Raw genomic sequence first — 15,418 nt, 5'->3', positions numbered from 1 at the left:
CCAACTTCACTGATTACCCGTTGATTTCCAAGTGGAGCTTATGGTGTTTAGTTCTGAACTATAAAGCTCTAAATGGACTGGAAGTTTCCTAGGGGAGGGACTGCTTTTCTCCCCGATACAGTGCTGCTGCAGTTGCTATTTACTGCTCAAGCTTTACCTACTCAATACAAGTGGGGTTTCAGTGCTAATGGAAGCAAATCCTTTGGGAGGGCCTCTGAACTTCAGAATTAATTTTCCTCTTTATTGGGCCACAGCATCCCAAGCCTAGACTTTATGGGGCTCTCTGAAGAGCATTTCTTTTGGCAGGGTATGGGGAGGGAAGGTGCACTGATTAAGAGCTAGAGCTGAAATGGGTTCCCCCTTGTTCCTGTTTTTGAGGAACATAAGAGTGTCCATACTGGGTCGGACCAAAGGTCCATCTAGCCCAGTATCCTGTGTTCTGACAGTGGCCAATGCCAGGTGCTCCAGAGGGAATGAACGGAACAGGTAAATCATCAAGTGATCCATTCCCAGCTTCTGGCAAACAGGCTAGGGACACCATCCCTGCCCATCCTGGCTAATAGCCATAATGGACCTATCTTTCATGAATTTATCTAGTTCTTTTTTGAACCCTGTTATAGTCTTGGCCTTCACAACATCCTCTGGCAAGGAGTTCCACAGGTTGGCTGTGCATTGTGTGTGAAAAATACTTCCTTTTGTTTTAAATCTGCCTGTTTCATTTGGTGACACCCCTCCCCCCAGTGATTTACCTAGCTGCCTAAATTTGGCCTCCAGGACCTCTTTCCTATCCTTCCCTATGTCATTGGTACCTACATGTACCACAAACACTGGCTCCTCCCCAGCACTACACATAAGTCTTATCTCGATGTCTTGAGAGATCCGCAACCTTCACACCAGGCAGGCAAGTCACCATGCGGTTCTCCCAGTCATTGCAAACCCAGCTATCTGTGTTGAATGATTGAATCCTCCATAACTATTACCTATTTCTTCCTAATAACTGGAGTTCCCTCCCCCCAAGAAGTAACTTCAGTGCGAGAGGACACCACAACATCATTTGGAAGGGGGGTCCCAACTATGGGATCATTTCCCTCTACTCCGGTAGGATGGTCTCTTTCATCCTCAACAGCACAGAGGCTGTCAGATGGGGTGCGATCATTCTACTGTGTCCCAGAAAGTCTCATAAGGCTGCTGAGACAAATGTGCTTAGAGCCATGGAGATGGACTTTGTTTTGACCAACTGGAAGCCTTGGGAAACAGATATCCAGTTTAATGTGCCGTAATTTATTCCACCAGCTTCTGAGATTTGTTGATACAAGGTGAGACTGTACTACTAAATTTAGCCCACAGGGATTTTGGGGGCTAGAATGTGACTTTTTTCCCCTAAGAAAAAGTCCATCCTTCCTACATTTTCCACTTCAAAGGGGTTGATTTGCACGTTGTCTGTCAGCTGCTTGTCTCTTCACTCTTTCTTTTATCTCTTTGCCACGAGTTTCTGAAAGAATGGGAAAAACACTTGTTAACACTAGAGAGTGAAAGTGTCATGGCACAGCCATTCCAACTTCAGCAGCTTCCCAGCAGAGCTTCCACTCTCAACTCTCTCTCTGCTTATTTGCCTTATTTATATTGTAGGTAGCATCTACAACCTCCATTGGGATAGGCACTGTGCACGTACGTAGATACTTGTTTCATTTTCCATACTAATTTGCCATAAACACTCCATTCCTTCTGTGTTGAGCTAGCCCTGACTCCTCAAGACAATAGGAGAAGCTGGCAGGAGATGATTTAAATATTCAAGCTGTTAAATTGTACTGGTGGGAGAAGTGCACTTCCAACTCAAGGGCTGCCCTAGCCAGCAGTAGCAGAACTGCACTTTGTCTACTCTGTCCACCATGATCAGAGGCCCTTTCACATTGTCTACTGTAAGTGCTTTTCCTAGGTCGGTAAGAGCACCTTCGATTATTACAGCAGTTTTTAAAACTGTTGCTTTTCACCATTTTTTTTCTTTCAATTTCTCTGAAAGTCCTTGAGTCATTTTCTCAGAATTGCACGGTCTGGATTCCTCCCTCTGCAGAGGAATCAACTGGATTACTTTAATATATGGAAGCATTTCTCTTGGCTCTAGGTTTTCATAAAGTTTATTCTTACAAAATCTAAGTTTGGGGGCAAATTTGAAGTCAGTGTCCTTCAGCATAAGCAAGGTAAGTGGCCAACGGAGGTGGCTTGTAGCGAATATTCATACTGAAGCACCTAAAGGCCCCAGTTGTGACTGGGGCCCTCATGTACCAGGTGCTGTACAAAGAGAGCTCCAGGCCCTGAAGAACATCAATCTAATGCCATAAAGAGGATGACAATACAACATGGAAGCAAATCTGGTGAAGTGGCAGAGGTTTGTTAATGCAAGGTGGTTTTTTTTTTTTAATGGGTTAGAGGAAGAGAATTGGGGGAGTGGAAGAGTCACAGCTTGTCACCTGCTTGGCCATGATCAGAATGGCGGCTTTTGGAGGCATCATTGCGAACGTGAGGTTTAAAGAGGATGTAGGGTTAGGAACTGTTCAGGTTTTCAGAGTTTGTACAAGGGGCAATATGGGGGAGAAAAGGAAGGAGCGAAGGCCAGGGGCTGACATTGTGATTGGTTACTAGAGCAGCTAGGGAGGGTGGGACTAGGTAAGAAAGATAAAGACAAGAAGCTTATGCACTTATGAGGCAGTGAAGGAGGGAGTTAGCTGAGGGATGCCGAGGGGTTGACGTGGTCAGAGCACAATCCAGGAGAGTTTTAGCAGCATTCTGAATGAAACTTAGAGAGCAAGGCTGCAAGTCAGAGAGGTAAATTAAGGGCTTGGCTGAGCGTTTCATACAGACGGACTGATGAATGGCTAGATGTTAGAGACCTGTAAGAAAAAGCAGCAAGACTGAAAAATATGAATATGTAAAGAGACAAAAGGTGGTGACCATATCTACCTTCTCCCTGAGCCTGGGCCCAGCCAGGCAAAGCCACTCAAAGCTGCCATTTGTGCCAGTGCAAATTATGGCTTTACCTGTACCAGGGCTTTGCACAGGTGCAGCTCAGGAGTAGCAGCGGTGATTGGCAGGGCTGAAGACAAGTTTCCTAACCCAGCTGGCAGCAGCACAGTTTCTGTGTGCCACTTTCATGTGATCACGTGTAAGGACAGTGGGGCAGGACAGTGTACATAGTCCATGCAGTCCTTGGCCTCGCTGAGACTGCCAACAAGTGTCAGCATCAAATGAGGCTCGTGCTCCACAGAAATGGACAGGCCACACCAATTCATTTAACATAGGGCACTGGACGGGTCAGTCACTGCAGTCATCTGGGTTGAACCAATAAGCTGGAGGCAAAAACCTCTGTCTTCCATCTCTAATCCCTCCCTCTGTTCACTGACAATATCTGCTTGCATCCATCCCACCACCCTGAGAAGTCCTTGTCGGGGAGAAGCAATGCTGCTTTTGATAGTAGGGTGTGCAGACTGATAGATCAGGAGAGATGCTCTGAATGCTGCTGTATCCCTCACTGCACATGACACTTCCCTCCCCAGAAAACTCATTTTCCCATTTTCAAACCTAACTTTCAAAGAAACAGCAGGCCCGCAAAGCTGTCCTGTCCTCACCATGCACATATCTGGCTACAGGATACTGCTGAAGCAGTGTTGTTTCTTTCTCAGGCATAGGGCTCCGGGGAGGCTTGGCTCTGGGCTGAGAGACAATCGCCGGGTGTATGTCTCTTGGGGCATGCTCTAAAGAAAGTTCAGCTGCAGAAAACGGACAGAAGATTTAATGTTCCCCTGTGTGTGAGAGCAGTCTCCTGAAGAACCTAGCCCCATTTTTTAAGAATAAGGATATGTCTACACAGCAAAGAAAAACCAGTGACTAGCTGATGCCAGCTGGTTCGGGCTGTGGCCCTGTTTCATTGCTGTGTAGACTTCTGGGCTTAGGCTGGAGCCCAAGCTCTGAGACCCTCCCAGCTCTGCTGAATTAATAGGTGGCTTATTTCAGTTGTTTTGTAATTTAGAGTGATCCATTTATTTGATAAAATTCACCCCTCCTCTGTTTGTAACGTGGGATGTTTTTGTTCAAAATAGTCAATCCATGTTTTATGCCCACATGCTTGCAAACGAGTTATTGCCAGTATAGACACCTCGCAGTAACACAGTTTAAGAGCTGGAATTCAGAAACTGTGCTTACATGTAGAAACAAGCCGCATACCCAATTTGTTGTCATACGTGTGTGGAACAAATGGCTTCAGGCTCCCTTGGGTTTGATTCACAAAGTAATCAATGACATCATGAAGGCTCGGGCGTATAACCTAGGTGACAAAAAGGGGTGTGAGAAGTTACTGTGAGCTATGTTATCAGTCAGCAATGTGCTAGCAGGTACGTACCTAAAGATATTGTCAAGTGGCTGAAACTGGATTCACCCCCAATGCACTGTGTTTCAAGGGCCACCTACTATAAGTGCAGTGAAAACAGGAGCTTCCCAGAGCACCCAAATACAAGGGCAAAATACGTGCTGAAAATCAGCATTGCATGTTAGGCACATTGTAGGAGGGGGCTTATGCATGGCACTGATGGGTATGCACTGCAGGCTTGGGCCTTGAACAAGGCTGCAGTTTGGGCTTCCTTCCCAGAAACCCCTCCTTCCATCTTTCTCTCCCTCCTGCAAAGTACAGCTCCAGCCAGGCAAAGCGAACAAAGCACAGTGCTAGTACAACACAGCGTGGGTTCCTCCCTTGTTCCCAAAGTAAAGAATAGGCTGAGACCTGACACAAACCACTAGAAAAACACTTGTCTCTTGAGGTTCTGCCCCTCTTCAGCTCAAAGCTTATCTAGACAGGCTGTCAGATCCTACAGTGGGAATTTAGGTTGAGTGAGGACTCCTAGGTTTGGCCTTGGATTTTAATCTTGTTGTGGGAGAAGGAGAAAATGAGCTGAAATGTTTTAATAAAATGGCTCCACAGGATATTCCACCACCCCTATCATGGCACAGCTTCATTTTAGGATCATCATCAAAGGCAGATGTTTGACTAGCAGGAGGAGATGCTAATACCTGAGAGATGCTTCCAGGACAACAAGGGAGTGGAGAGCTGGCCTAACATTTTTGGGGGTCCAATGCCAAGTACACCCTGTGCTCCCTTTCCAGATTTACCCCCTTTAAGGGCCAAGTTCCTCTAGGTTTGCACACCTATGACACCCTTGTCTGTGATCCCTGGAAGCTGCTGCAACCTCTACCATTGCCAGTTTGTGAGGCTCCATGGCTTTACTATTTGTCTGGTGGTCAAAATAATTGTTGGGTGTTTCACAGTGCTTTTTATCAGTTGATCTCAAAGTGCTTTACATAGGAGATCACGCTCAGTATCTCCATTTTACAGATGAGGAAACTGAGGCAGAAAGTGATCTAGCAGGCCTCTGGCAGAGCCAGGAATACAGCCCAGGTCTTCTGGGTCCTAGTCCAGTGCCCTCTCCACTAGGCAACATTGCCTCTCATTTGGTCTTTTGTTTTAGTTCAGCTTTTTAAACCAATTTCTGTATGTAATGTTTGGGCTCTGCTTCTGAGCACTTATAGCAACCCATTGAACTAGTTCCAGTTTGTTTAATCACCTTTGGTTTAGTCCGTTTCCTCTCTCTCCTTTCTGTACTAGGTCAATAACATTTCTATTTGAGCTAACAGTGCCCACATCCAATTCCAGTTAATCGGGGGCTATTCGGTGGCAGATGCCTCAGAGAAAAGGAAACTTCTTGTAGATTTCAGGAGACTGAGTTGAACGGTGTGGTGTGGTAACACCCTTAAGAACTCAGTCAAGGGTCACAGAGGTTACAATTTCCTACTTTGAGCAGTTCCACAAGGAAGCTGGCAAGGGCCAGCATGGGCACAGAGATCTAACCAACCTGCAAATCCAAATGAAACCTTAAAAGTTATCCTGTAGTGCCATGGTAATTTTGGGCGAGCAGTTTGATTTCTCAAGTTTCAATTTCTAAATTGTGATGGAAGACCAGGCATTTCAGAACTAGATAGAAGAAAAGTGTGAGCTACCTGGGAGAAAGTTGCACTGATTTAATTTAAGGTGTGAATTCAATACATCTAGTTAAACTGGTAAAAAAAAAACCAAACAAACAAAAAGCTGTATGGACACTTATTTCTGTATAAACCAGGGTAATTTCAGTTTAGCTTAAACCTGTTCTTAATTCTGCATGTAAACAAGTTCAGATACGAGTTCAGTTTCCAGGCTGGTCACAGACATAGAATTAACTTCTCAATGGTATAACATGATCCAATGCTGGAGTTAAAGCTAGACAAATTCAGAGGGCAAATAAAGCATCAATTTTTAACTGAGTAATTAACCACTGGAAAAAATTACCAAGAGTCGTGGTAGATTCTCTATCACTGACCATTTTAAAATCAAGATGGGATGTTTCTTCAAAAGCTCTGCTCTAGGAATTATTTTGGGGAAGTTCTTTTGCCTGTGCTACACAGATCAGCCTAGATGGTCACAGTTGTCCCTGCTGGCCTTGGAATCCCTGCTTTTTTTGTTCTACTTTTCCATACTCTTTCCAACTTTCTAACATAGACCCAATACATGGTTTTATATCTCCAACAAGGAAACACCCACTTACTGGTTTTGACAGTTCAATTGTGTAACCTTTGCCCATGTTCATCACTCGGTAGTGCTTTATGCATGGACCACTGAAACAAAAAGAAAATAACAGTATTAATACACTGCTGTTCATAAAATACAGTGTAAATGAAAATGAATGGGGATGGCTGCAGGTTTCCTGTCTTTTATTTAAGATGTTCATTTGATGGAAGGTTTCAATATACTAATGTTGTTAATCTCTTTTTGGAACAGTTCATTTAAAGGTGACAAGTAAGGGGGAAAAATGGTTTGTTTGCCTTTTTGCTGCTTTGTGATGCATCAAGAAGCTGGAAAGGTATTTTTAGGTCTTTGTTTTACTTTAGAAATACCAGGAATAGCCAGTTTTGTCTTCTCAGGTTTTGCTTGAGGACGCTGGAAACAGCAGCAGGGCCTAGGAGTGTGGAGTCTCTGGGAATTGTTTTCTGGTTCTAGGTGAAAATCTCATAGAAAGAATGCCAGAAACTTTAGTGACTTTAGATTTCAGACTCAGACAGTTATAGAAATGTTCTACATTGTGTTTCAAAACAGCACAGGAATTCCCTAGACCGGGGCAGAGGGGACCCTTCTGTGCGCCCAGCTGCCAAAACCCTCTGTGTCATGGACCATCCCAATCTTCAACCACTGGCACCACAGGGACTGCAAAAGTATGTGTGTGTATGGAGGTGGGAAGCACCCAAACAGGCCAAATTTGAGTGATGGTGTAACCTCATGCACCAGGTCACAACACCCCTCACTCGAATTTGACCTACCTGCCTCTCCGTCATGCCAATGGGGAAGGGCTCTGTCATTGTCACTCAGCTTCAGACAGGGGACAAAGTGGGGGGGGAGGGATTGGGTCCTTTGTCTCTGTTGTGCCAAGTTCAGACTCTCAAATGTGGAGGCACATGGTTCCCACCCACCTCCACTTAAAAATGGTTAGCAACGGCCATTTGCCCTTCCCCCTCAGTCTCCAGTGCCCATGTCACCAACCCAAACCCTCCCGGGGACTTCTGACTGCGTTGGGGTCCTGCCTGAAAGTCTGGTCCCCCTAGGGAAGGAGGCAGAAAAGGTAGTCCTTGAGGTGAGTGAGACCAGGAAGAGGAGAGCCCAAGTGTGTTTGCTACCTACAGCCCCAGAACTTTGTTTTGGGTCTCAGCTGCCTCTGGTTTTGAAGTTCTCCAAACACTGAAATGTAACAAGTTTTGTGTGGTTTGATGCTGAATTCAATTTTATTAGCTTTAACTCTGATCATTTGTTCTAGTGTTAGATATGGCTCCAGCATGTACACATGTATTTTGGTGCTTACTCTAGGGTTTGAAAGTCTAATATTCCATGATGTAGGAGACATTTCAAGAACCAGGCTCATGCCCTCTGCCTCATCAGGCCAGCATGCTTTGGCTGATTTGTATCTCATTTGTCAATGTATCAATCCTCTCTTTCTCTGTAAGCCAATCACACTGTTCCTTGAGCCCATGCTCAATGCCTGATTTACCTTCTCCCAATTATTCTCACAATACAGGACAGATTTCACAAGTGGTCCCTGGGAATTCTACATTAGGCATCATAATACAGTACATGTCAATTAGCAGTTAGATAATATCTTGTGGATTCAACCTACTCTATCACCTGTCTGATAGTGACTGAGTAGTTCTTACTGTCACTACCAGGCCGCAGGATCAGGTTCCCCCAAGAAGGATTCTTCTCTAACATCTCAATCGCTTTCTGCCGTGACACTGCATAGAAGCACCTGCAAAGAAGGGAGGAGAGAAGCCGCATGAACACACAGAGTTCCACTAGCAGAAGCCGATCATTCTATGAGCAGGTAGCATGAGTCTGCATGAGGACTAGATCTGCCTATTTGTAGCGTATCCTGTACCTTAAGTATCCGGGGCTGCCGTTTGCCTTTGTTGCTCCAAGAAGTCTCACACCTGAAAGGGTCATTCTATAGAGTGATGCCACCATGTTAGCCAGTCGGCAGAACTCCAGATAGCCATGATTCATCCCTTTCAGTGTTTCAGAGTGGTAGCTGTGTTAGTCATGGGGCACAGCTCAGATGGCAGGCGGTGTAACCAACAAGGCTTAATACCCAAAGTAAAGCGAGTAATGTAAACTGACACATTTTGCTCACCTTAGATGGAATACTTTGAATATCCATCACCAGCAAATATATTACCTAGTACAGTATAATTTTCCTAGAAAGACAAACATATGTGACAGTCTAAGGCATGGTTGAAAAAGCTTCCAGGAAAGCAGGATATGGTCCATTTGTACTTTCTCAAAACAAAACTCACTGAAACAGCAAGGACAAAAATCTCTGGCGAGTGAAGACACACAAGATGAGGGCAGTGTCCTTTCTGAAATGCTGCTACAGTAACTGGAAGTATCAGGAGTGACGGGGCTGAAATGCCAATATTTTGTAGTGTTGAAGAGTAATCTAAGTGATTACTGAATTACAGAGATGAGCCTGAATCAAAGAACCCAAATTCTGTGCACTGAAACCCACAGCTGAATCTAGAGCTAAACTTTGCAAATGATCCCTATCTCTACAATGGGCTAAAACAAAATCTCAGATCCAAACAGCCCTGCCTGAATTTTCATGTGTTCAGAATCCAGATCCTTTGGCCCATCACTGTGGAAGAACCTGCAGTCTATCATGGCTCCTATTGTTTATCAGAGATTTTTTTGAAGATAATGATGTGCTAGTTCCTGAAACCAAGAATGCACCCATCAAATACACATATATATACATATAAACATATGCTACAAGGAAACAAGCTAGCAACAGTTGCTCGCAGACCTCTGGCACCCTCTTCTTTGTATGCAATAGGTATTTTCAAGCACTGGCTCAATAAACCAAAAGGGACAAGTGTAGTGCAATGTTCAATGGAAGGACAAATACATAAAATTCCATGCTACTCATGACAAAGTCAAATGTAGGCCCCTGAATGAATAATGATTAAGGCTGCGAGTCTGTCATGGAAGTCACAGAAGTCATGGCTTCTGAGACTCTGGGACCTCCATGATTCTGCAGCTGCTGGTGTGGCTGGCCTGGGGGCTGCCAACTGCTGCTGGGGCAGTCTTGGGCCACCGTGCCCCTCCCACACAGCAGCAGCAGGAGTTTGGGAATGGGAGGGGGCTCAGGGCTGAGGCAGGGAGTAGGGGTGTGGGAGGGGGTGAGGGCTCTGGACGGTGCTCACCTCGGGGATGGGAAGTGGGTCCCCGGAAGTGGCAACATGTCCCTCCCTCAGCTCCTAGGTGAAGGCATGGCTAAGCGGCTCTGTGCGCTGCCTCCGCCTGCTGGCAGCACTCCCGCAGCTCCCATTGGCCATGGTTTCTGCCAATGGGAGCTCAGGGCGGGGGCAGCATGCAGAGACCCTTGGCTGCACCTCTGCCTAGGGGCTGCAGGGACATGCCTGCCACTTCTGGGAGCTGCGCAGAGCTGGGTAGGAAGCCTGCCAGCCCTCCCCTTGCCCCCCTGCACCAGCGGGGGTGCCGGGCTGCAGGCCGCCCCCAGCACCAGCAGGGGTCCTGGGCCACTTCCCCCAGAGTACCCACAGTGCCCCTGGGCCACTCCCTGCCCCAGGCACCCAAGATTTAGTCAGGGGTATATAGTACAAGTCAAGGACTGGTTACAGACTATGAATTTTTGTTTACTGCCAGTGACCTGTCCATGACTTTTATTAAAAATACCTGTGACTAAAATGTAGTCTTAATAATGATTGATATAAATAAATGGTTTTGTTTGTAAGAACAGTGTAGCGAGGGGGCCCCACTCCCCCGCGCTCCTGAGGAGAAGAGGTCAGAAAGGGTGCGGCCATGGGCGGAGCCCCTGCCGCCTGTCCCCGCCCCCTGGAAGTCAAGGGGCGGGACAGGAAGTACAAAAGCCCGGCCCCAGGGCTCAGTTAGAGGGAGGCAGTCAGAGAGAGAGCAGATGCTAGGGCCTGAGTTCCTGCTGGGCTTGGCCTATCCCACCCTGTGCCCGGAGGGGTACTGGCCTGACCTCCCCTGGGGCCAGTACTCAGAGGAGCCAACTGAGCGGTCTGACACTTGGCCTGTGGAGGAGCTGCCTGGACCTCCCGACGCCCGGTACCCTGAGGAGTGGCTCGGACCTCCCGACGCCCGGTACCCCGAGGAGTGGATTGGACCTCCCGACGCCCGGTACCCCGAGGAGTGGACTGGACCTCCCGACGGCAGACACTCTGAGGAACCCATGGTCTGGGACGCCCTGGACGATGCTGGCAGAGGGCAGGTACCCAGTGAGGGGGAGGTTGGAAGAGGCCTGGGGGCAGCTGACCCCAGTCAGGCTGCAGGCTCACCTGAGCCAATGGCAGTGTGTTTCGGTCAGGATTCCCCACTGACCATCAGTGGTGTTAACAGCTGCTAGGGCCCCAGGCTGGAACACAGTGGAGTGGGAGGGTCTGCATTCCCCCTGCCACCCCTCCAAGGGTGGCAGACTCCCCCTCCCCTGACCTGAGGAGGCCGTCTTAGTTACCTTGTTGCTCAGCACCTGCTGAAAGGCCTGAGCATAGACTGTGTGAGTTGCCCCGCCCTGCCCAAGGGCCGGGGCGTACTTATATACTGTTCTCTCGTGCTCAACCCCGCAGCAAGGGACTGGCCCGAGGCAGGAGTGAGGTGAGCTGGTGTGGCTCCCCTCCCCCCCTCAAGGAGGGTTGAGCCCCGGCCGCGCTCTACTACAAACAGCCATACTGGGTCAGACCAAAGGTCCATCTAGCCCTGTATTGTGTTTTCTGACAGTGGCCAATGCCAGATGCCCAGAGGGAATGAACAGAACAGGTAATCATCAAGTGATCCATCCCGTCACCCGTTCCCAGCTTCTGGCAAACAGAAGCTAGAGACACCATCCCTGCCCATCCTGGCTAATAGTTAATGGACCGATCCTCCATGAACTTATCTAGTTCTTTTTTGATCCTTGTTATAGTCTTGGCCTTCACAACATGCTCTGGCAAGGAGTTCCACAGGTTGACTGTGTGTTGTGTGAAGAAATACTTCCTTTTGTTTGTTTAAAACCTACTGCCTATTAATTTCATTGGGTGACCCCTAGTTCTTGTGTTCTGAGAAGGAGTAAATAACACTTCCTTATTTACTTTCTCCACACCAGTCATGATTTTATAGCCCTCTATCATATCCCCCCTTTAGTCGTCTCTTTTCTAAGCTGAAAAGTCCCAGTCTTATTATTCTCTCCTCAAATGGCAGCTGTTCCATACCCCTAATAAATTTTGTTGCCCTTTTCTAAACTTTTCCAATTCCAATATATCTTTTTTGAGATGGGGCGACCCCATCTGTACGCAGTATTCAAGATGTGGGTGTACCATGGATTTATATAGAGGCAATATGATATTTTCTGTCTTATCTATCCCTTTCTTAATGATTCCCAACATTGTTTGCTTTTTTGACTGCCGCTGCACGTTGAGAGAACTATCCACAATGACTCCAAGATCTCTTTCTTGAGTGGTAACAGCTAATTTAGACCCCTTCATTTTATTTATATATATATATATATATATATATATATATATATATAGTTGGGATTGTGTTTTCCAATGTGCATTACTTTGCATTTAACAACATTGAATTTCATTAGCTATTTTGTTGCCCAGTCACCCAGTTTTTGAGAGATCCTTTAGTAGCTCTTCGCAGTCTGCCTGGGACTTAACTATCTTGAGTAGTTTGTATCATCTGAAAAATTTGCCACCTCACTGTTTACCCCTTTTTCCAGATCATTTATGAATATGTTGAATAGGTCTGGGCCCAGTACAGACCCCTGTACACTTATATATAGGAAAATTATAATGCTCTGAAAGAAAAGAGAAAATTCTGATCCAACTTGTAGTGACATAGTTCAGTCTGAACTTACTCTGGCATAGTGTTCAGTATTTTAACATAGTCTCCATTGTTTGTCTCCTCTGTGCTCAAAGATGCACTGGGTGACTCTTCCATTGCAGTCCTCCTTTTCTTTTCTTTCTCTAGCACCTCATGCAGCTTAATAAGTTGTCCAGGTAGCAGTGACATACACACTGGAACTGACAACTGGGAATTAACAAAAAATAAAGTTGCAAAAGAAATGGAATGGGGAGAATAACGTTGGTGGGTGTTAACCGTGCTGGACCCCACCACCACCACACACTAATAAAAGACAAACCACAAAGCAGAAATCTTTTTTTAATTGCTGGATTTAGTAGATGAGCACTGGCTGGTAAATGGAACTGCCTTGTGTCCAATCCTACCTTTGAATAAAAACTCCAAAGTGATTCTGAGCAAGTGGAGCTAGATGTTCATAACAGTGTTGGTGATGGAAATATAGTATCTAGGCCTGTTTATTAGCCTGAGATAGAATTTTGGGTTTTGTTTGTCTGTTTGACTTCTGATATTCTTATATCCTTACTAACCTGTGACCAAAGACACTGTGTGTTGCATCTGCCCACAGCCAGCTGGGGTTTATAGCACAATGAGAAAAGATGAGGAATAGAGTTAAACGTTGCTGGGTATGGTGGGAGTTTAATATACAAACGTACACTTGAAGGCTGCCCAACTCCTCTCCCAAGCCAAGGTCAAGCAACCAGGCAGGAGGGGTGAGGGAGTTGGAGGGAAGGTATAAGAAGCATAAAAGCCAAGGAAATGGTGATCCTGGCTGAAACAGTCTCACTCCCCACCCCTCCCATAGGGTACAAAAGAGGTGGTACCAAATCCCCCAGACTCAAGACCCTCCAAAATGGAATCTGACCACAAATCATAAGGGATGGTACCAGGGGCGAGCACTACAGGTATAAGTAAGCCTACTAAAAAGGAGAAGCGGGGGGGGCAGGGAAACAGGAGAGCTCCACCGCTGTGAAGAGCTGGGATATGCTTGCTTGTTCACCCCAATAAACATGGCATTGCCTGTGCTTTGGACTCTAGTCTTCTGCTTTCTGTCTGCATGACAAGAACCAAGGGAGGGCAGGGGAGCCTTAACAACCAAATGCAGCTGTGGCCTGACTTTCTGAGATGCTGAGCACCCATAGCGTCATTGATTTCAATGGGAATTGTGGCTATTTAGCACTTCTGAAAATCAGTCATAGGGAGTGTGTCTACACTGCAATAAAAACCCCACAGCACTGAGCTTTGGAGCCCAGGTCAATTGACTCATGGCCACAGGACTGGGGCTGTGAGGCTAAAAACTGCAGTGTAGACATTCAGGCTTGGGCTGGAGCCTGGGCTCTGAGACCCTCCCCCCCATGGGGTTTCTGAGCATGGACTCCAGCCCAAATGTCTATATGGATAATTTTAGCCCTGCCACTGGCCTGGGCCAGCCACAGCCATGTCCTGGATATTTTATTGCAGTGTCGATGAACCCTTAATGGCTGGTCTACATATGAAATTGGCACGTTTAACTAAAATCAGGTTTTAAATCAATTTAATTAAGGCAATGCAAACTTCGATGTGGACATACTCAAATCAGTTTACAACTGGCTTATATCAATAACCAATCATTATCCACCAATTTGGTCATTTAAGCAAAACTGATATATGCCAATTGTGAACAGACAGAAGTATGTCCACATAGGAGTTTGCACCAATTTAACTGAATTGAAAAACTTTATTTTAGTTAAATTTTGTGTTTAGATGTGGCTTAAGTCTGAGCCTGGGGCTGTGAAGAACAATCCCTGGTAAATTGACTAGAAGAAAGTGGTTTTCAATCTTTTTTCATTTGCACACCCCTAAAAACCATGTTGAATGGAGGTACAGACCCCTTTTGAAATATTAGACATAGTCTGAGGCCCCCCAGGGGTCTGTGGACCACTGGTTGAAAACCACTGGGTTGGAAGAAAGAAAGGGAGAAGGCTGTATAGGTCAGGCTGTTGTAGTTACGACATTTCAAATAGCTTATTTCAAGTCTTTTCTACCAACCTGACAGCATTTGACAAGGCTTGTGTTCTGACCAAAGCAGAATCACACTCCAGTGATTTGGTCTGAGCACAATGGGAGATTTGCAAAGAAGCATCTTGTCCACAGAAAAACAGTAAGTGAAGCAGAAGTTGTTATATTTAATAATGACAATTAAATAAAACTAAGTGGAACAGCCCAGACTTTGTCACAGAGTGAAGAAACTTCAAATTAAGCCAAAGGAAACCACCCTTCATGGATGGAAACCACCCTTCATGGACAGCAGTCTTTCCGTAGGTTCTTTTTACAAGAGACAGGTATTGTGGCTGTTTCAATCTGAAACTCCGAAGAGAACAGCACAAGATAATACATGGGTTGTCCTGGACGCTGGGAGAAACCGCAGTTTGCCAATGGGGGTTAATCCCCTTTTGTGCAATACTGAACTATTGAATTTTTTAGAAATCTAGTATTTTACTAAAAGGGAACATGGCAAACACTGCAACTGCTCAAAAACCAAACTCGAGTCCACAGGCCTGCAAACACAAAGGCACATGCTTAATGTTGTAGTTTGAAACAGGGTGGTCCTCCCCTGTAAGGACCCCCAGGCCTGGGACCAGCCAGGTCTGTTCAATCAGCCCACCTGTGCCATAATTAGCTGCATCTTAGTGAGAGTCAGGTGACAGCACCCAGCCTCATACTAGGGCTGAGAAGGCTCACTTTGCAGTAAGAACTACAGACAATGACAGTCTCCTGAAGAGACTTCAGGAAAAGAGTCTGGGCTCTATTCCAAAGCCAGAGAGTGACTTAAAGATAACCTAGAAGAGGCTAGGAAGTGAGCCTGGAGGGTGGGCTGAAGAGGAGCCTAACTCCTGTAGGACTTTCCTTACCCTGGAAGGGGGTTTGAATTAGATGTAA

At 46.1% G+C, this 15,418-nt stretch overlaps 1 protein-coding gene across 5 annotated transcripts in view; it reads right to left on the bottom strand.

Moving 5' to 3' along the window:
• The window catches only part of STAP1 (signal transducing adaptor family member 1), a 39,354-nt gene continuing 23,936 nt past the window's right edge, over nt 1-15,418 (bottom strand). For 2 of the 5 annotated variants that reach the window (XM_050945051.1, XM_050945049.1), the window contains exons 6-11: nt 12,498-12,670; nt 8,241-8,369; nt 6,624-6,693; nt 4,198-4,318; nt 3,624-3,764; nt 1-1,492 (exon numbers count right to left, since the gene is read on the bottom strand). In XM_050945051.1, coding sequence (XP_050801008.1) covers nt 1,416-1,492; nt 3,624-3,764; nt 4,198-4,318; nt 6,624-6,693; nt 8,241-8,369; nt 12,498-12,670 — 711 coding nt within the window. In that variant the 3' untranslated portion in view covers nt 1-1,415. The remainder of the gene's footprint in view (nt 1,493-3,623; nt 3,765-4,197; nt 4,319-6,623; nt 6,694-8,240; nt 8,370-12,497; nt 12,671-15,418) is intronic. The other 3 variants (XM_050945050.1, XM_050945052.1, XM_050945053.1) reach the window with 3 other exon arrangements.

Source organism: Gopherus flavomarginatus, chromosome 3 (assembly GCF_025201925.1).
Source record: "Gopherus flavomarginatus isolate rGopFla2 chromosome 3, rGopFla2.mat.asm, whole genome shotgun sequence".
In the NCBI taxonomy this organism is placed as follows: domain Eukaryota; kingdom Metazoa; phylum Chordata; order Testudines; family Testudinidae; genus Gopherus; species Gopherus flavomarginatus.
The sequence above is the reverse complement of the archived record's forward strand: the minus strand, read 5'-3'. Positions and strand labels throughout refer to the sequence as shown.